This window comes from Agelaius phoeniceus, chromosome 12, assembly GCF_051311805.1.
Source record: "Agelaius phoeniceus isolate bAgePho1 chromosome 12, bAgePho1.hap1, whole genome shotgun sequence".
Classification (NCBI taxonomy): Eukaryota; Metazoa; Chordata; class Aves; order Passeriformes; family Icteridae; genus Agelaius; species Agelaius phoeniceus.
Window position 1 is genome coordinate 16,048,859 of NC_135276.1, and position 21,118 is coordinate 16,069,976.

At 59.5% G+C, this 21,118-nt stretch overlaps 1 protein-coding gene across 4 annotated transcripts; it reads left to right on the forward strand.

The window, feature by feature from the left end:
* The first annotated feature begins 517 nt into the window (after positions 1–517).
* On the forward strand, positions 518–19,946 carry NDRG4 (NDRG family member 4). Of its 4 annotated transcripts, XM_077185160.1 has the most exons (17): positions 518–689; positions 4,313–4,404; positions 4,838–4,882; positions 11,693–11,798; positions 13,022–13,142; positions 13,404–13,466; positions 13,661–13,721; positions 14,027–14,113; positions 14,209–14,265; positions 14,592–14,695; positions 15,224–15,280; positions 15,377–15,428; positions 15,954–16,001; positions 16,242–16,277; positions 16,476–16,527; positions 17,026–17,064; positions 17,652–19,946. In XM_077185160.1, the coding sequence occupies exons 1-17, from the start codon at positions 653–655 to the stop codon at positions 17,804–17,806; spliced, it is 1,212 nt and encodes a 403-aa protein (XP_077041275.1). In that variant the 5' UTR covers positions 518–652; the 3' UTR covers positions 17,807–19,946. The 4 variants fall into 4 exon arrangements, with proteins under 4 accessions (XP_077041275.1, XP_054496780.1, XP_077041276.1 ...); XM_054640805.2 differs by lacking the exon at positions 17,026–17,064 and having other exon boundaries at positions 529–689; XM_077185161.1 differs by lacking the exons at positions 518–689; positions 4,313–4,404; positions 4,838–4,882 and adding an exon at positions 9,371–9,530.
* Positions 19,947–21,118: the final 1,172 nt, after the last annotated feature.

Below are 21,118 nucleotides of genomic sequence, written 5' to 3' on the forward strand. Positions count from 1 at the left end.
AAGCCCTTTGTCCTCCATGTCCCCACTCTCCAGGACTCCCTACATCCCCTGGCTGTGTTCCAGGTATCATTTTTGTGCACAGGTCCCCTCTTGTCCCAGATCCTCCCCAGCACCTTGATTATCACCTTGCCCTGCTCTCAGGGAGACCCAGACCCCTTGTGCCATACCTGGGGCTCCTGAGGGCTCCCGCTGTCCCCTGCTTCTGGGACTCCACGACCACAGGGACCTGTTGGACCTATTGGCCATCCCAGTCCCACCCTGGGACCGAAATGGTTCCCTAGAGGGTGATGTGTGCCCTCGGCAGCCTCCATCCCCCGTGCAGCCCCCGGCACCCCCAGCGCTCCGCGAAACCCCCGCAGTCTCCATCTCCCGTTCGCTCCCGCCTCCCTCAGCCCCGTTGTTCTCCCGGTGCCCCCGTTCCCGATCCCGGCCCCGTCCCTCCCCTCCGGCCCCGGCGAGGGGAGGAGGATCCGGCCGGCGGGGCCGTGCCCAGCCCAGCCCCTGCGCCGCCCCGCGCACCTCGCACCGGCACCGGCACCGGCACCGGCACCGGCTCCGGCACCGGCACCGGCATCGGCATCGGCTCCGGCTCCGCTCGCCCCCCGCGCCGGGGCCGCCGCCGCCGCTCGCCGCCCGCCCCGCCCGCCCCGGCATGAAGGTGCTCCGGCACAAGATCGAGCTCCTGACAGGTACGGCCCGGCCGCGGTGCCGGAGCGGGGCTGTGAAACCCGGAGGGGCGGTGGGGCCGGGGGCGGCGAGAGCCTTCAGCCCCTGAGCCCCCCCCGAGGAGATGGAGCTGCCCCCACAGCCTCACCCTGGCTTTGCTCCCTGGGTGTGGGTGCCGGGCTCGGGTCCTTCCCGGGCTCCGGGAGGCGATGCCTTGCTGCAGCGGGGAAAGCCAGCCCGGGGGTGCTGGGGAACGGGGAACGGAGGCGGCAGCTCCAGGCAAGGAGGGCGGCCAGCAGACAGCCGGGGGATTGCCGGAGCATCCCTGCGGTGCCTCCCGGCTCCTCAGCCAGCCTCCCCCGGGAGTCTCCCCGCTGCCCCGACAGTGCGCTGGGCTGGGAAGGAGGCTGCTCTTAGCAACAGCGAGGCAGCCTGAGCCCCCCCAAAGCCCCGTGTCCCCCGGCCTGGCGGCTCCCGTGGTGCGGCTGCTCGGTCCTGCACCCTCAGCTGCACCGCACTGTGGGGCTGGTTTGTGGGGGCTGCTGGGGTCCTGTGTCCCCTACGGGTTCAGAGACAGCCGTGGCTGTTCCTCCTGCACCGGTGGAGCAGGATGTGGCCAGGCTGTGTCACACTGGGGTTTTCCTTCACCCCATCGTGCTCCCCCATCCCTCCTGCTCGGGGGGTCAATGCTATGGGCACATGGCCGTGGCTCAGTTGGAGCTGCAAGTTCCCTTCCTCCCTCTCCCAGCCTCACTGAAGGCTGCCTTGGCTTCACTGCCTGGCAGGAGCCAGCCCTCACTTCTCCTGATTTGTCTGACTGTTTGTTGCTGCTCAGTCAGCCCGAGGTGTCCGTGCCAACATCCTGTGGGCACCACATCCGTGCCAGGGCAGCACGCAGGTACTCAGTGTGGGGACTCCTGTGACACTGAGGCAACATCTGGGGAAGCCCTGCCCTGTGACCAAACACACTCACAAGTGTGAAATGGAGCTCACAGCCTTGTCGTGATCATTATATAATAATAATAATAATAATAATAATAATAATAATAATAATAATAATAATAATAATAATAATAATAATAATAATAATGCTACAAGCTGGTTCTCCTCCAGTTAGCCAGCAGTGGGCTGCAGATCCCCGGGGAAGGGAAGCCAATGTGGCTGTTCCTGTCCCATCTATGTACACAGTGCCAGGGCCCTGGAGGGGCAGAGCACTAGTCCCAGACAGAGCACTTATGTCCTGCTGGGTTTGGAACTGATTGGGAATTAGGGAAGAGACGTGTCCTGGCTGTGCCAAGGAAACTGTGGCACCACACTGGGAAGGCAGAGTGGGAGCAGAGATGGGTGTGTTTGGGGGGGTACCCTGGGAATGGGTGCTCGTTGGAGAGCACTGGGGTGAGCTGCAGAAGATGGGAGCCAAGTTTGGAGTTTTGGCTAGGAGACCTGGAGCTGTGACTTCCTCACCAGCCCTCCACAGCGATGGTGGCTCAGTGGGGCTGGGTGAGACTGCCACAGCCCCACAGCTATGCTGCTGAGGAGGGATGAGGGCTCCTGTGGGGTGCCATGGGATGCAGAGCACGCAGGACAGGTGGCAGCATGGCTGTGACCCTGCTTACTGATCCCTGACTTACTGATCCCTTCTCTGTTCCCACATTCAGCACCACTTTGGGAGACTGTCCACCCCGTGCAGGGGCAGGGCTCTGCCACGTCCCCCCTGGGCCAGCTTTGCCCCCACCACTCAAACAAGGTCACGGGGCCTTTCCTCATGGCTCAGCCACCCTCCCTCCCTCCCATGTTAGCTGCAGGCTGTAATTAATAAAGGCATTCACCATACACTAAGTGCTGTTCCCAGCCACCCTGGGGCCGTGGCCACACGGTGGGTTGGTGTGCTCAGCGTGGGACTCTCCTGCTCTCCTCCAGACCCAGCTATTGGTGAGGCTGATTTTTCTCCTGTTTTTCCCCCGGGGTTGTGGGGTTGCTCTGTTGGTGGCTCTGCAGGCTGTGCTGGCTGGGCTGTGCTGGTGGGCTGTGGGCCAGGGCTGTCTCTGTGCACAGAGCCATCTCCCCAGCACCACAGCCCAGCCTGGAGCAGTGTGCCCCTCACTTGTGCCCCTCCTTGGGGCTGAGGGCACCTCTCAACATCCCCCACCCTCGTGGGACCCTCTGGGCAGGGGGTGATGAGGAGACTCCTGGTGCTGGGTGCCCTGGGAATCTCGAGAGGCTTTGCAGTGGTGTTTCTCCCTCCAAACAGTTCTGGATTGTTGGATGGCTCCCAAGGAGCAAGGCAAAGTGCCGTGTCTGCAGGGAGCAGGCAGGTGGCACAGCCTGCTTGAGTTTTGAATGGAAAACCCAGTCGGAGGAGCAAAACCTGACTTTGGAGGGCAGTTTATGACCAGCTCCTGTATTTCTGGTGGCTTTGCAATATTTGTGGCATTTCTTGGCCGTCCCACATTGTCAGCCTGGGCTCACCTGGGTTTGGAGGTGGACAAAGTGTGAAGCAGGCTCAGCTGAGGCTGTGTGGATGGAGTGGGTCTGTGTCTGCTGTGGTGCTCGTACAGCCCAGACCATCCCTGTTATGTCCAGGGAGATTGCACAGGGGGGAGACGGCTGGGAGGGTGTGGGATCTGTTCTGGCTCATTTGTTCTGCTTCTCATGGAGAAGCAATAGCTTTTCTGAAGGCTTGGTCTTGTGGAAGGGATAAAAACAGAGGCTGCAAAGGCAATGCCTGAGGTCTGAGTGCAGATAATCCCCTGGCACTGGGATTTGCCAGGTACCCATCCCATTCAAACACAGGGGAGCCTGGACTGCTCCCTGTGTCCCCATGTCTTTCACCTTCTGTGTGCAGGCAGCTGCTGGTCTCCTTGCTCTCTTGTGCTCTCTGAGCTGAGCTTGTGCCTGGGGGTGTTTTTGGAGATGCCAGTGTTGGTTGAGGTCAGCAGCACCCAGTCTCACACTGCTGCTGAGCAGTGGCTCCATGGAGAGGTCTGTCCCTCCAAGTCGTGGGGCTGAGGTATCAACAGGCCAGCACCTGACTCACAGGCAAGGAGAAGATTTTGGGAGCAAAGGCTTCACATTTGGATTTCTTCCATCATTGCTGTACAAACTTCAGGCTGTCTCACTGTTCTCTTTCTGCTTGGAACATCCCTCTGCCTCCTGGCATCGTTGAGATCATCACCCTCATTCTGCCTGTGCAGGGAGATCTGCCTCTGTTCCATCCATACCTATCTGCAGCCTAAAACTGGCCAAAAATTTGGATTTTCTATCTTTGACCTATGCTGAAAACTGGATGAAAATTTGGATGTTCTTGCTCTGGGTTGGGTGCTTACTGAGGTGACCAGCATGGACAGATGAGGCTGGCCCCTCAGTTTGGCCAAGATCACGCCCTGAAGATAGGTTTGTCCTTAACTGGGAGAACTGGAGCTGGTAGGAGCTGGGAGCTGAGCCCATCCAGGCACTGTCTGCTCTGTGCAGAGGGGCTCACTGCAGCCCCTGGACAAGCTGAAGCACCAAGTGCCCATAGTAGATGTGTGCAGTGAAGCTGATTTGGGTCCCATCCCTATGCGAGGGAGCCCCATGAAGCTCTGGAGGGCTGGGGCAAAGAGAACCAAGGAAAGGACCTGGCCTGACCTGTGCCTTGCCCTGGCAGGGCTGCTGCTGCAGGAGATGACCATGGCAGGGCTGCATGAGCTGCGCTTCACCGAGGAGAAGCCGCTGCTGCGGGGACAGGACGCCGAGCTGGTGAGTTTGGGAACCACACTGGCTCTGGCTCCTGCACATGGGGCACCGGGACAGGGGAGCCTGGGAGGGCTGGAGGGTGGTGTGCTGGTGCTGGGGTGGTATTCTGTGTGTGTGTGCTGGTTTTGGGTGCACATTGGTGCTCCTCAGTGTGTGAGAGCTCACGGTGGTGAGCCCCCATGGCTGAGCACAGGTGAGTCTGCAGGGGTGATGGATGTGTGTGCACGGGTTGCACATCATGCTACATTACACTCAGGTAACACATGCACGTGTGTGCAGCTGTTGTGGAAGGGTGTGTGTGCACACATGGGGGCACTGTGCCCCCTGCAGCCCCGGGGAGTGGCGCCTGTGGTGTCAGGGGGCTTTGTGCGCTGGGTGGGAGGGCACTGCAGGAGTGAGGGGTGTCTCTGTCCCTAACGGCTCCTTCTCATCCCAGGAGAACTCGGATGTCTTCCTCTCCACTGTGGACACAGACTGGAAGGTAGGAGCAGCCATGGGAGGTGCTGCCCACCCCCGGGTTTCGCATGGAACAGCAGCCTGTGCCTGGGGAAGGCTGGAGGAGGGCACTGAGTGGACTCAGGGGTGTTGCTGTCCCTTTTTTCATGGGATGCAGAGCCTGGTCAGTGTCTGTGCATGAGGCTGCACATCCATCATGGTCCTTGTCAGAAGGGGACAGGGGGATGCTGCCAGGCACCTCTGTGCTGGCGCTCAGATGTGGCTGGTGGGCACTTGGCCATGGGCTGGGGACAAAACCTTTAAAACAGGCAATTTCTTCTCAGGAAGGCCGAGCTGCTTTTCCAGCCCCTCTACCATTGCCATGGCAATGGTTTCCCAGGCGATGCCAGCTCCCTGCTTACATAAGGGTGTTTGAAAGCCTCTTTCTCTTTTGGAGGGCTGGGGCATTGCCCCCTATACCACCCACCTCTCTTTGCTCCCTTGGCTGGCACCTGCCCATCTTGTACCTCCATTTCTGCTCTCCAGAGGAGCCCCATGATACAGCTCCAGCACTCATGGGAGCTCAGCTTGTGCCTGGCTCCCACGTTGGTCTGCCCTGCATCCCTCCCACACCCCTGCCAAGGCCCATCCTGCACCAGGCTCCCTGGGGAGGGAGGGTAGTGGGTAGTGCTGCCTGTCCCCCTCCCAAAGCGTTCCCTTGCCAGGGGACACCAGTGATTGTCACAACCTCAGGCTGTGTGCTGCCACTTTGCCAGCAGTGGGACCATGGGGAGGCTGGGATTGGGTGGTGATGGCTGAGCCCTTGCAGGTACAGCACTGAAACAACAGCACCTGTAAGGAAAAAATAAATGTCATTCATCCCAGGATAAGGGCAGGGGAGCACAGGTCCCTTTTAGCAGGCCCAGAATTTTGGGGCTGGCCCACTCCCATGCTGGTGAGAGGGGGCAGTTGGTAAGGGAGCAAGGCCTTTGGCAGGGTGCTGGGTGCTGCCTGCTGTGGTTCACAGAGTGGGACATACCTGATGGCCCTCTCAAAAGCCACAAAATAATTAAAATGGTGCCTTCCCCAGCAGCTCCAAAGCTGGTGAGGTGCTGGGGATGGGAGCAGCAGGGCTGGGCTGCTCCTTTCTCTGCTTGCTTGGGGCTTCTGTTGGCCAGTGCAGGGGACACCAAACCTCCTGGTGCACCAGAGAGAGAGAGAGAAGGGAGAGGGAGGTGAGGAGGGAGGGAGGTGGCAGTGCCAGGCTGCCCAGAGCTCTCAGTAGCACCAGAGGCACCAGTGTGGCTCTGGCTCAGCTGTGCTGGGGCAGGGCTTGGTTGGCACTCAGGGGATATTAAAGAGCAGTGTCCCTCCCAGGACAATCGTTGTGTATTTCAGGGGTTGGCCCACGGTGGCACTGAACTGTGTCCCTGGTGGTGCCCAAGTGGAGCAGTTCTGGACAGCAAATGCCACAGGGATGCACCTCAGGACCTAGAAAAGGAATTGGGCAACAACCAAGGCAGCTTTTCCCAAGCCAGCCAGACCCTTTGACCTCTTGGTTTCCCTCCAAGAGCCTCCGGGCAGGGATTGGCTGAGTTTCCTGGGCTATGCCAGGGCAACCACCTCCTTTTCTCCACTCTGATATTTGTGTGTTGGTGCAGTGCAAAGGCTGGGGGCTGACTGCCATTCCTTGGGGAGATCTTACCCAATTTTCTAGGCTCACCTCCTTGGGATAATCCAATCCAGCCCCCAGCTTAACTCTTCACTGTCTGTTTGCTCCTCCCTAGAGCCAGTTGTTGATGGGATGCTCAGGGTGGCTGGGGCAGTGGGGGGCCTGGAGAGCCCCCACTTGTGCCACCAGCCAAAGTAAAGCCCTTGGGACATAAGCCAAGGTGCAGGAGAGCTGGGGGAAGGTGCCCTGGGAACCAGGTGCCCTGGATCCTGCAGGAGGCCTGGGCCACCTGCCTGGCAAGTGGGCTGGTAGCCAAGGCAGTGGTGATCCCATTTGATGCTGCTCCAGCAAAATCAGCCTCGCTCAGCCCTCCCATCTCCCTGAAGCCCTTTTGCATTCACCTTGGCTCTTCTACCCTTCTACCCCTTCTGTCTTCTGTTAACCACTTTCTGTCTTTTTTCATCCCTCTGCATCTCTTGTTTTTTTTTTTTTTCTTCCGGGGACTGTGGCTGTCATGGTCTTTGGCTCTACAGGCAGCAGGGCTGGGGAAACCAAAAATGGCACCAGGAGTGCCAGGAACCACCCGGGAGCTGGGCTTCCCCATCATACTCAGTCCTTCATTTGCAGAGGTGCCTCTTTCCAGGTCTAGGTCTGAGCTCCCCACGGCAGCAGAGCAGTCAGAGTGAAGCCTGGTGGAGGCAGTGGGAATGTCATCCCTCTGCCTGCCTGTCCTTTCTCCCACATCCAGACTTTCTGCCTGTGCAGCCCTGGCTTGTTTGTAGCACATGGCTTTCAGTGGGTTCCTGAAAGGCAGTGAAAGCACTCTGGGACTCCTTCTCCATCCATGATTGCCCAGATTTGTGCTGGTCATGCCAAGCTGGGCAGTGGTGCTGGGCTGGGCAGGGGCAGGCAGGGTACAGGGGAAGGGCACCCACAGACTGCTGGGGGGTTTTGGGGCAGTGGTGGTGAGAGGCCTCGTTGGGATCAGGAAAGAAATCTTCTGCTGCACACATGTGCACATGGGAATACTCACACCTGTGTGCATGCACACAGCATGTGTCAGTCCAGGGACGTGATCCAACCCCTTGGAGCTGCTGGATTGTCCCTCCTCCTGCTTTATTTGCCTGCCACTGGCAGTGCCCAGGTCAGGGAGGAACCCTGCACATCCCCAGGTCAGGGAGAAACCCTGCACATCCCTTGCCTGCCATCATCCCGCAGCAGGTGGGACAAGTGTGCTGCTGGGTGAGGTGACACGGGTGTGGACATGTGTGTGCCCCTCTGTGCACACCTGCCCAAGGCTCTGCAGGTGTGCAGCTCGCTGTGCATCCACCAGCACTAGTGATGGCCGTGGCATCCATGCTGAGCACACAGGAGGAGGATGCAGCAGGTGTGCTCCTGGTGTGCACGACATGCACAGCAACAGGTACTGACACACACAGGGCCTGGCCTGGGGGCTGTGCCACAAGCATTCTGTGGGGTGCACGTGCTTTGGTGTGGGTAATGGTATTAACTTTCCCAGTTTTCCCCCTGGCAGGCAGGGTTTGCCTGGCCCATGTGTGTCTGTGTTGGTACGTGTTCCTGTGCATGCACACACATGGTCACGTGCACGTGGCACAGCACGCCTGCCATGTCCCTCTCCTGTTTTTAGCGTGTGCCCATGTCCATCTGGCTGTGTGTGTGCTGCCCTGACTGGGCACGGCTGCAGGGCCCTGGCCATGGCTGCGGGCTCGGCCGTGGCTCTGTGTGGCTGCATTCAGGTGTGTGCATTTGCTCTGTGTGGCTGCATTCAGGTGTGTGCATTGGGCTCTGTGAGGCTGCATTCAGGTGTGTGCATTGGGCTCTGTGTGGCTGCATTCAGGTGTGTGCATTTGCTCTGTGTGGCTGAATTCAGGTGTTTGCATTGGGCTCTGTGTGGCTGCATTCAGGTGTGTGCATTGGCTCTGTGTGGCTGCATTCAGGTGTTTGCATTGGGCTCTCTGTGGCTGCATTCAGTTGTGTGCATTGGGCTCTGTGTGGCTGCACTCAGGTGTGTGCATTTGCTCTGTGTGGCTGCATTCAGGTGTGTGCATTGGCTCTGTGTGGCTGCGTTCAGGTGTGTGCATTGGGCTCTGTGTGGCTGCATTCATTCAGGTGTGTGCATTGGGCTCTGTGTGGCTGCATTCAGGTGTGTGCATTTGCTCTGTGTGGCTGCAGCCAGGTGTGTGCAGTGGGCTCTGTGTGGCTGCATTCAGGTGTGTGCATTTGCTCTGTGTGGCTGCATTCATTCAGGTGTGTGCATTGGGCTCTGTGTGGCTGCATTCAGGTGTGTGCATTGGGCTCTCTGTGGCTGCATCCAGGTGTGTGCATTTGCTCTGTGTGGCTGCATTCAGGTGTGTGCATTGGGCCCTGTGTGGCTGCAGCCAGGTGTGTGCATTGGGCTCTCTGTGGCTGCATTCAGGTGTGTGCATTGGCTCTCTGTGGCTGCATTCAGGTGTGTGCATTGGCTCTCTGTGGCTGCATTCAGGTGTGTGCATTGGCTCTGTGTGGCTGCACTCAGGTGTGTGCATTGGCTCTCTGTGGCTGCACTCAGGTGTGTGCAGGGGCACAGCGGGCACTGCCCTGGCCGTGCCGGGGCTGCTCCGCGGGATGCCAGTCCAGACACCCCGCCTGCCTCCGTCTGCCCAGAGAGGGAAGATGGAGAAGGTACCGCACGGTGCCAGGCGTTTTTTCTTCATAAACAAGGGTATTTGGGGCCAATTGGAGCATGAATAATTCCCGCGGCAGCCAATGGCTGAGTGCTGGCTCCATCGCGGCGCTCGCCCGCAATGGAGGCCAAGCCTGCCGAGGGGGAAGGGCGAGGGAGGGCTCAGCGCAGGGCTGGGGCTCCGCTATAAATCCAGCAGAGGGGCTGAGCCAGCGCAGAGCTCCGCTTGGCCCCGGCCGCTGCGTTACTGTGCCCCACACCCGCACCTCCAGCTTGGCCCACGCCGCCTGAGCATCCTCGTCCGCCCAGCTCCTCACCATGCCGGAGTGCTGGGATGGGGTAGGTACCGCCGTTCCCCTGCTCGCTGCCCTCCCTCCCTCCCTCCCCAGGTATTTTGCCCCAGCGTCTCTCCTGCTTGCCCAGGCTGGGCCTTTGCAGCCGGCAGTGCTCGGCGTGGCTCAGGCGGGCACTGGGGCAGGGAGGACCCGCGGCTGGGGAGCCCTTCCTCCCCCCAGCCCTGCTGCCGCATCCCTGATGTGCTGCAGGTTTTGGGGACGCGTTGTCCTTGAGCGTGTCCTCCCCGAGGCCGGCAGAGATGCTGTGCCCAGAGATGCTGTGTTCCGTGCTGGGGCTGTCTGCTGACAGGGGCACACTGCCCCTTGCCCACCCCCTGAGCTGCAGAGGGACAGGGTCTCTGGCTGTTTTGAAACAAGCCCTCAGTTGCTTTCTGGCCTCTGCGGTGATGGCAACACCCGATGGCAACAGGCTGGTGCAGAGGGGGTGAGTGAGGAGGGAGCACTGCAGCGGTGAGCAGGTAGCCTGGACACGGGTGGGCTCTGTCAGACACCTATGGGTGCTGAGACCCCCATGCCCCTCCTCGCTGGGGCTGTGGGTTGTCTGTGCCCCTCTCTCCTTGCTTGGGTTGTCTGTGCCCCTCTCTTCTTGCTGGGGTTGCTTGTTCCCCTCTCTCCTTGCTGCGTGCATCCCCTGCATGCCGAGGCTCTTCCCCCAGCGAGCATCCCTGCGGCAAAGGGCAGGGCTGTGGTAGCCAGCGGTGCTGCAGAGGCTGCACCACGGGCAGGATGTGCCTGGCTTGGTGGAGGGTGGGGGGCAGGAGGGAGCAGTGCTGAGGCTGGATCTGCTACCGTGGGCAGGTGATTTTGGGGTAGGATTGAAAGCTGAGCTGTTGGGCATGTGATGGGGACCATGGGGATGGTGCTGGCAAGGAGGCAGCCCTTGCCCAGGACCAGACCACATGGATGTCTCCTGCTCTGTGACCTTGGGCCAGGCCCTTGCTCTGCCTCAGTGTCCCAATGTGTTGTTGCAGAGGGATGTCACTGCTCATGGACTGATGCAGCTGCAGGGGTGGAGGGACAGCTGTGGATGAAGGATGGGGTCAGGGTGCCCTTGGGTGAGAAGAGATGTCTCCATAGAGCCCTGGATCTGCTTTTGGCCACCGTGTTCCTGCAGGGACAGCAGGTCTCAGTGAGGGGAGGCACTGCAGTGAGGAGACCCTGTCCCCAGGCTGTTCCTCCCACCCAGGCCCGTGTCCTTCAGAGTCCTTGGTGGCGTGTAACCCGCGTGAGCATCCACGTACCTGCTCCCCTCCCACCAGCCCAGCCATGGGGCTGCCAGTGCCAGCAGTGAGGACTGTGATACTTGGGCACCCTGCCACCATCCCCTGCCCTGCCCTGCTCAGCACATGCTGCTCCTGCACCCAGCAGATCCCAGCCTTGAGGTCGCTGCTGCTGGACTGGCTGGTGGGCATCTGGAGGGGACCTCTGGTCCCTTGTCCCTGGGGAGCACCTGGGCTCAGTTTCCTGTGCTGGCTGGCAGCAAGGGCCAGGATGTGGAAGGAAAGGAGCCCTCCTAGACAGGGAAACTGAGGCACAGGGTAGTTTTTGTCTCTGTGTGGGGGCACTGCCATTTCAGGTTTTAAAGTTACTTTAGCTGTAATTTTGGGATCAGTTGCAGCATTTCCTGGAGTGCTGTCCAGGGTCTGACCTCTGCCTGTTTGTCCCAGATACATCAAATCTGTGCCCAACTGGGCCATGCTGTGAACCCCTACCATGTTGCCAAAATTTTCTCAGTCTCAAGCCTTTGAAGATCTCCTCTTCTGTGCTGTGGTCCTATCCTGTTATCCTTCTCTCTCAAGCTCTCTTAGATCCATCCCTTGATACCATCCTGTGATCCCATCCCTTGATACATGTGTCCAATCCTACATCCTATGATCCCTTCCCTTCCCTTCCCTTCCCTTCCCTTCCCTTCCCTTCCCTTCCCTTCCCTTCCCTTCCCTTCCCTCATGATTTGTCCTGCTTTCTACCCTCTCTGGGATGCCCAGAGCTGTTTTTTTTTTTCCCTGGGACAGCTGCTCCTCTTTCCCGTGTCTTCCCACGGGATCCAGCCATTTGGGGAAGCAGCAGGGAAGGGTGTGATGGCAGGAGAGGATGAAAGAATGCCTCAGGGCAGGTGGGCATCACCCCATCTCTCCTCTTCCCCAGGAACACGACATTGAGACCCCCTACGGGCTGCTGCACGTGGTGATCCGGGGCTCTCCCAAGGGGAACCGCCCGGCCATCCTGACCTACCACGATGTGGGCCTCAACCGTGAGTGCTGCTCCAGCTGGGGCTGCAGGGCAGGTGGGGCTGAGCCCCAGGGGGTGCCAGGACATCGCCCCTGGCTCAGCTCCTTTGTCCCCAGCCATGGCTGCACGGGGTATCTGAAAGCACCAGGGGCGTTTGGATGCTCAGCTGGACACAAAGCCCAGGCCAGGCACAGCCAGGAGTGCTTGGCCACCCCAGTGCTGGCTGCCTGCCTGCCCACAGCACAGCAGGCAGGGATGGGACATGGGGGATGCTGCCCACAGCAGGCAGGGATGGGACATGGGGGATGCTGGGCTGGTCCTCGCTGCTGCTGCCAGCCCATTGGTATTCAGAGCATGGACCCAGCTGGCAGCAGGGCAGAGTGGGGGACAAGAGAGACTGGGAATAGCAGGGAAGGAGGGACCCTGAGCTGGGGCTCTGATGTGGAGATGCTGCCCTTTCTGTCAGCCTGCAGCCCTAGACCTGCACCCAGAGCCCTTTCCTGGCTGTGCTCTCCAGCTGAGCCAGGATGCCCAATTCCCTGCGAGTGGGGAGAGGCATCTCCCGCTCTGCTGGCGGCTGAGGCTGAGTCACTGACATGCCACATGAGCTGTGTCACCATTGCAGCAGCTCTGGCTGCTCAGGTACACGTCACGCTGGCTGCAAGGGGCCTCACAACCTGCCTCACCCCACGTGTTGGGAGTCATCTCCCAGCACTGATGCCATGGGACAGGACCCCTCCAAGCCCTGGCAGTATCTGGATCCCACTGCAGTGCTGGGGTTTTGTCCACAGCTGGAGATGTTTCTCTGACTATTTCCAAGCAGGGAGATTTGCAGCTGTTCCTCAAATCCTGTGTTTGCCTAAGCCCTTTCTAGGGATTTTGGACAGGGCTAATACCCCAGGCTGCTAATCCTGCTGCCCACTGGGTGGTCTTGCAGTCCTGGGCTCTGCATCCCTCAGTCCCATCCTTCTGAGAATGAGGCCATCCCAAACTCCTCATTCTCGCTGTGTCTGTCCATCCCCATGCCTCCTGACACCTGTAAGGATGCAGCCCTTGCTAACAGTAGCTGTGATCTCTGCTGGGAGGACAAGGAGCTTGGAGGGAAGGGGATGGGATGGCTTTGGTGGCATGTCACCTCCTCGTTGAAGGGCAGTGGGAGGGTGGGCAGCTGCTGTCCATGCTCCCCTGGCCCACCAGACCCCAGTGTTGGGGTGTTTAGTCTCTGATACCCTCTGGCCTTTACAGACAAGCTTTGTTTCAACACCTTCTTCAACTACGAGGACATGCAGGAGATCACGAAGCACTTTGTGGTGTGCCACGTGGATGCACCAGGACAGCAGGCAGGAGCCTCACAGTTCCCTCAGGGGTAGGTGCCAGCTGCAGGGCTCACTGTGCCTGCTGGGGTGTCACCTCCCTGCCCCTTGGGTTGTTGCTGCCTGGCAGTTGTGCCCTGTCTGTGAGTCTTTCCAAACTGTGCCAAAGCCTGTGGCAGACAACTGGCCCAGGGTGGGTGGTTTGCTGGTGGGTGGCATTCCCTGCCCATTTCAGGCAGCCCAGCTGCCCTGTCCCAGACGCTGTGCTCTGAACAGGTTCCATAACCACCATCCTGTGCCTCCCTGTGCCACAGGTACCAGTATCCATCCATGGACCAGCTGGCTGCCATGTTACCCAGCGTGGTGCAGCATTTTGGGTGAGTCAGCCTCTCTTCCACAGCTGCTGGCTGAGGGTCCTGGCAGGGAGATGGACAGAAGACAAGGATTTGGGGCTGGGGGAGTTGTCCCTGTAAGCTGGCACCCTGCAAGTCTTCTTGCTGTGGGTGGAGGGGTGTCCCAGGGAATGTGTTGGAGCCTGCTGTCCCTCATACGGACCTCTCCATGTTTCCAGGTTCAAATATGTGATCGGGATCGGTGTTGGGGCAGGAGCTTACGTGCTGGCCAAGTTTGCGGTGAGCCTGGGGCTGGGATGGGCTGGCCTTGAGTTATTTGTACCTGCTGTCAGTCCAGGGCATGGGGGAGAGCAGGAGCTGATACCTCCAGGCAATCTCTGTTGCTGCAGAGGCTCCTGCGGGTTGGGGCACCCAGGACGGCAGTGCCAAGGCCACAGTGCCTGGGCAGTCTTGCCACAGGTCTCCTGTTGCTCCCAGGATGGGGTCACAGCAGCTCCATGCAGTGCCTGTGCAATGCTCTGGTGGGGGCTGCCCAGGGCACATCTCCCCTCCCCTCTGAGCCTCTCCCCTCTTGCTCTCTGCAGCTCATCTTCCCTGACCTGGTCGAAGGGCTGGTCCTGATGAACATCGACCCCAACGGCAAAGGCTGGATTGACTGGGCAGCTGCCAAGGTGGGCAGGCCCCGACCCCTCCTCCCAGTCCTGGCAGCTTCCTGGGGCAGGAGGCAGCCACGGCAGTGCAGTAACTCCCTGTGCTCCCTCTGCAGCTCTCCGGCCTCACCAGCACGCTGCCAGACATTGTCCTGTCCCACCTGTTCAGCCAGGTAAGGGCTGTGCACCCTCCAGGCCCCTGCCACCAGCCCCCGGCCAGCATCCCAGCTGGGTCACCTGGGCTGTGCCCTGCCAGTGCCACAGTGCCACTGGGCCTGTCCCATCTACAGGGCTGGGCTCAGTCAAGCCCTGCCTGGTCTGAGGCTTAACCTGAGGAGTTTGAGACCCGTGCCCATGTCCTGCCTGGCTGTGCTGCCTGCAGCACCACTGTGCCCAGCTGCACTGCCCAGCATCCCTCTTGTCTGTGCTGGCTGGCAGGGCTGGGGGAGCAGGGTGTGTCCCCAGCACCTGTCCTGACCTCCATCCCCTGCTGGCACAGGAGGAGCTGATGAACAACACGGAGCTGGTGCAGAGTTACCGGCAGCAGATTGGCAGTGTGGTGAACCAGTTCAACCTTCAGCTCTTCCTCAACATGTACAATGGGTGAGTGCTCCAGGCAGCCCTGCTGCTGGGCTGTGTCCCTGTCTGTGCTAGGGTGAGGGGCTGCAGTGCTGGTGGGTGGCTCTGTGAGAACCCAGACCCCTGTTGGGTGCTGTCATCACCCTCCAGTGCATGCAGGCAGCAGTGCAAAGCTGTCTGCCCCTGCTGGCTGGGGATGTGGGAGTGGTGGTACCTGAAACAAAGCCTTGCCATGTCCCAGAGCCCACCACCATGGGTACACATTCCCATGGCTCCTCCTGCACTGGGTGCTGGCACAGGCCTGGGAAAGAGGGCAAAGATGCTGTTCCATGCATGCAGGGGCTTGGGAGCCCTGCCACTCTGCTAGGTGCTGCATCCTGGGGCACAGGCTCTGCTTGGGCTGTGGCAGAGATGGCCATGGCATCCTCCATGCACAGTGTGCTGGGACAGCAGGGCTGGGTGTAGCTTCTCAGGCAGTGGCCTGATTCTTGTGCTGTGGCATCAGTGGTGGCACCCGCCCATGAGCTCACACTGGCCTTTCTCCCCCATCAGCCGCAGGGATCTGGACATCAACCGGCCTGGGACTGTGCCCAATGCCAAGACACTGCGGTAAGAGTCACACCAGCAAGTCATGGAGGGGTCCCTGGGCAGGGGAATTCACTCAGACCAAACCCTGACCAGGCCCCCTTCTCCTGTCACTTGCAGCTGCCCCGTGATGCTGGTGGTCGGAGACAACGCGCCTGCTGAGGAGGGGGTGGTGAGTGCTGCAGGGCGGCAGGCGGGCGATGCCCACGCACGGGCACGCACACGTTCACTGCCTGCTCCTGGGGGTGGGAGCCTGCTGGTGCACAGACCTGCCTGCTCCTGTGGGCACCTGTGCACACACAGCTCTGCCTGCTCACCACACCTGGGAAACTTCCCCTTCTCCATATGCCCAGATGTGCTCACACCGTGCACGCTCGGATGTGTGGGCACATGGGCACTCCCTGCTTGGCCACGTGCACCCACACAGCTGCTGGCACACTTGTGTGCATGTACACACCGGTGTGACACAGAGTGACTCACCAGTCCCCCTCACCTCTTGTTCCAGTCCCCACTCATTGGAGGAAAGTCCCCTCTGTCCCATGGCAGGGATGGAGGTCCTGCAGGTGCAGGGCTCACCTAGTGCCCTGTCTGCTCCTGGCTGGGGTGGGATTTGCCAGCTGGAATGCTGTGGAAGAAAGACTACTTTTTCTTGGCTCCTGGCTTCCTAGGGTGCTAATATCATCTCTCTTGCCTGCAGGTGGAGTGTAACTCCAAGCTGGATCCCACCAACACCACATTCCTGAAGGTAGGCTGGTGGCAACAGGCAGTAGGGAGGTTCCTGCTGCCTATGAAGTGCCCCATTGCCTTCTGCCCCAGGGCTGCAGGGTGTCCCCATCTCTCCATTCCAGGTCCATCATGGCCCTTGGAGCTGGGGGTGTATGGGGAGAGCAGGGTGACCCCAGCAGTGGCATCCTGCCAGCGGGTACGGGGGGATCGTGGGCAGTACAGGCACCCTCCCAAACTAAGCAGGACCTTCTCTTTGCAGATGGCTGACTCTGGTGGGCTGCCCCAGGTCACACAGGTGAGCCCTCACAATTCCCCCAGTTACCTGGGCATACTGGGCCCTGAGACATGCACTGGTGCTGTCCTTGGCTAGCTGGGGATGGATGATGAGGGCATAGGGGTCTCACACTGGGGCTGCCAGAAGCTGCTCAGGGCTGAGAGGGGATCTCAGCCTCAGTGCTGCCTCAGCTCAGCTCACTCTGCTCTCTCCCTACAGCCAGGCAAGCTGACTGAAGCCTTCAAGTACTTCCTGCAAGGCATGGGCTACAGTGAGTGCTGGGGCTGGGTTGGGGCTGGTGTGGGTTTGTGTGTGCCTATGTGTGTGTGCTGACCTGCTGCACGTCTGTCTGTCCGTGTGTCCACAGGGGGGAGTGGGGTGTACAGGCTCTATGTGCACAGATGTGTGTACAAGGGCTCTGTGTGTACAAATGTGTGCGTCAGGCTCCCCATGTGTGTGTGTGGGCATGCACGAGCAGGGGCTGTGTGTGTGCAACAAAGACAAGCAGAGCTCATGTGCAGAAGTCTGTGTGTGTGTGCACAGTTTAAGACCATGTGTGTGTACATGTTGACCTATGTGTGCACGGTTGCAAAAGTCCACGTGTGTGGGTGTGTCTGTGTGTCCGTGTGTGTGTGTGCAGTCTGTGTGCACAGGGACAGCTCCGTGTGCAGGCACACGTGGGCTGAGCAGGGCCTCCTGGCCCAGAGGAGTGGCTGACAGGGCTGACACTCTCTCTCTGCCCTCCCTGCCCTTCTCCTGCCCCTGCCAGTCACCCACCTGAAGGATCGGAGGCTGAGTGGAGGCACAGGTACTGCTCAGTGCCCGCTGCTGCATGGTGCCTGCCTGGCCTGTGCCCTCCAGCTGCCTGGGCACCTTTGGGGGCAGCCTGGGTGCAGGACTGGCCCTTCCCTGCCAGCTGCCCACTGCCTCGCTCTGCTTTGCCTGAGATGGCACCCTAAGCCAGGGCTGGGGGCTGAGAAATGGCATTCAGAGAACTCCCCCTCCATGCAGGCACAGTCTCGGCAGTGTGCCCACTGTGCCCTCTTCCAGGTGGGCCACCCTGGCTGGGGGATGGTGCCACCTTCCCTGCACTTCCTGGGCAGCCAGGGGAGCTCTGATCCCAGCTCACTCTTTTCCTGGAGCATGGTAGTCAGGTAGTCACCCCGCTGCCTGATGCCCAGAGGTTGCATGCCCAGGAGTGAGTCTGGCGTTCAGCCTGCCCAGAGCAGCCCTGCCCTGCTGTCCCTCACCTGGAGCTGCTCATGTTGTCACAGCACCGCTTGCTGCAAGCTTGTGCCCAGGCTCAGTCGCGTCGGGGAGCAGGGCTGGTGCCAATGTTGGCTCAGGTTGTCAGAGGGACCTGAGCAGCCCGGCCGTCTCTCTGTGCCCGTGCAGTGCCATCTGCCAGCATGACCCGCCTGGCACGCTCCCGCACGGCCTCCCTCACCAGCGCCAGCTCCGTGGATGGCACCCGCCCGCGCGCCTGCACCCACTCGGAGAGCACCGAGGCCATGGGGCAGATCAACCACACCATGGAGGTTTCGTGCTGAGGTCCACGCCCGCCGCCGACGTCTCCTTCAGAGCCATCTCCCATCCGTCAGCATCCCGCCAGCACCCACCCGCCCCGTGGACATCCTCCACCAGGGCCCTCGCTTCTTTGGGGTCAATTTGTCTTCTTTGCCGTTGGCCTCACCCCCTTGTCTGGTACAGGAGAAGGAGAGGGGCTTCGTCCAGCAGTCACACATGGTTCTGCATTGGTCCTCACCCTCCCCAGCATTGGCTTGGCCCTGGCTCGGGAGGGTGGGTGGCAGGGGGACAGGGCCAGGATGGGGTAGCAGGGTCAGGGTGGTGAGATGGGGACAGGATGTTGGGATGGGACAGGATGATGGGATGGGACAGCACGTGGAGAGGACACAGGAGGTAGGTTGGTCTCCCAAGTTCAACTGATGGAAAGGAATACAGGAACAGGGAGCAGCGCTTAATGGGAGGTCACTGGTCTGTTCCTAGGGATGCAGTTTTCTTTTCTCCCTGGTGGCCCTCTCTAGGGAGAACTAGCACAGGATCCCCCAGCACACCCAGGACTTGCTACCCCAGAGCTGGCTGAGCCTCGTGAGAAATCACATCCCAAACTGTCCCTTTGCCCTGGTCATGTATCCTGAGGGCTGCCCTGGGGCAACTGAAGAGAGGTCAGCCCAGAAGCTGTAAGGGCAGAAGGGTGGTATGAGTGTCCCCCTGCCACCGGTAGTGGCACTTCCTTGGTCCCTTGTTGCAAAAAGGACAATTACCATCTGCCACCAGAAATGCACTGGGGATGGGGAATTGGCTGACTTGGCCCCTGCCACACTGTCAGTTCCACTCCCAGCTCTTAGGCTGAGCCTGCCAGGGTCCAGAGGCCACTGTTTTAGGGGATGTCACACAGCAAATCCCACCTCAAGTTTTGCCACAACCTGTGGGTGTCATCACCGAGGAGCCATTAGCAATAAGATCAGACTCTCCCTCTGCCGTGCTGGGGAGCCCTCAGCACCCCCTGCCCCGCAGGCTGCCTCACCACAAGGTGCTGACACTGTGGGGTGACCCATGAGGTGTGGGGAGCACTCCATGGTCTGGCTTTGCCCTCGGTGCCACCGAGGCTCCCCAAATCCACACCCCACCTCCAGCACTTTGCCTGCGCTCTGGGCGGGGCGTCTCTCAAGGGCTTGGCTCCCCCCAGGCCGTGGGGCCCCCTCTGGCCACCAACTCCAGGTGGCTCTTGCCTCTCTCACTCAGCACGGACCCCTGCCATTGCATAACCCCAGTGATGGCCACCAGCCAGCCTCTGCTGCCTGAGCAGCCGTGCCCAGCCCTCCTGGCACAGGTAAGGATGGCCCTGCCTCTGCTGATGGGTGCTCAGGTCTCTGTAGGTGGTCCATGGGGGACCTGAGCAGGGAACCCACCAGGTGCCACCACCTGGGTGAGCAGAACCAGCCCGCTGGAGCAGGTCCCAGCCAGCCCCACAAAAGCATTCTGCCCTCAGACCCCATCCCTGCTCCCCAGTGAAGGGCACAGAGCTCCTGGGGCTCCCAGCGGGTCTATGAGGGCTTTTGGCCCTGAGACCCGTGCCCCACCCAAACCCTCCCCTGGTAAAAGGCCACCCCAAAACACCAGTGTGCCCCTTTGTCCCCCACTTTGTTCTGCTGTGTGCTTCCTTCTTGGTGTGACTCTGAAAGCTGCGTAGCTCCTTTTTACGGTAGATACCGCTGCGATCTCTTGTTTTCTCAGCGTGTCCTTCCAGATGATATATATATATAAATACCTATACATAATATATATATAAGGGTTTGCCCAATCCCTGACCTTTTTGGGTTCACTCCTCCTTGCATTCTTGTCCAAGCAGTGCCGTGTGGTTTCCCTGGAGGTGGTGTGGCCGTGCTCGCCTTCAGTTCCTCACCTTGGTTTTGTTGGTTGGTTGGTTTGGTTTTCCCTGGTGGTTTGTTCTTTTGATTTTTGTTGGTTTTCCTTTTTTTCCCAGTCACAGCGGAATTTAACACATTTTCCTGTCTGAGTGCAGCCTGGTTTTGTCACAGCGGCACGGAGGCCGCAGCACTCGTGAGACAGCAATATGTAAACCGGATTTAACTAACCTGTTGCTGTAGAGAGGAGTTACTGTGTTGGAAATAAACCAACTAACTAATAAAGATGTTAAGAACCTGCTGTTCTCTTTACAACATGCTGCAGGGAAATGGGTCTGAGCACACCTGGGGCCTGCCTGCAGAGACCTGGCAGGCACAGAGCACAAGGGGGACACACCTTGGCCACCAACCCCACTAGTGATGCCCACAGGACCCCATGGGGGAAAGGTGTGGGGTGCTTTGGCTTTGGGGTAGCCATAGGCAGGCTGCCCTGCGTGCAAAGAGTGGATGGAGGCTTGAAAGCTGCCAGTTGTAACCCAGTGATGTTGGATCCAAGGGGTATCCACTGGGGAAGAAAAGATCTGTGGCTGCACAACTCTGGGGATGAGCAGGGTCCTTGGGACACTCAGCTTCCCTGTCCCCTCCCTGCTTGTCTCCCCATCAAGGTCTGAGTGCCCCAGACCATGGCTCTTTCTAAGTGCATGAAGTCCTGCCTGGGAAGGATCCCCTCCCTACATCCTAGTCCTTGTCCCTGCTCAAGTGTGTCAGTGTCTGCCTCGTGCTGGGTCACTCCAGGCTGGTCCCAGTGCCTGCAGAGGGCCCAGAGCCAAAGCACGGAGACACTGTGCCTGTGTAGCCCACACTCATGGCTGCCTGGGGTGGGCAGAGCAAGCCTGGACATGTGGGGGAATGCAGAGGGCCAAGGCAGAGCTGAGGTGTGGGCAGGCAGCCCAGGAGCCTTTCTGGGCTGGTTTGGTTCTGCTGGTCAGGGTGAGCCTCACTTTGGGGGATGTGGTACACTGCACACACCCCACCCTTATCACTGAGATGCAGAAATGCTGCTGTATCCATCCAGGGCATAGAGCAGACTTTATACTGTACAGATGGCTGGGATAGGATGTCAGACAAATGACTTCCACATTCCCACTGAATGCAATTCATGGAGTGCTGAATGCTGCATACTGACAGACTGCAACAGGAAGAAAACTAACTCCATATCCCTACAGTACTACTGCTAGAATAAAACTCTTTTTCTGTACTTCAGATTAAATAATCTATTTTCTTGGGACCTGGCCCCATCTCACCATTCAGTAACCTCTTCTTGGACCAGAAGCAAGTATGTCACTGAAGCTTTCCTTCCCAAATGCTTACCCAAAAAGTATAGTCACAGCTTTTTTTAATACTGCCAGTAATACTCGCATGAGAACACGCTGTTGATGATGCATGAGTTTTTATTTCTAGCAGGAGGAGATC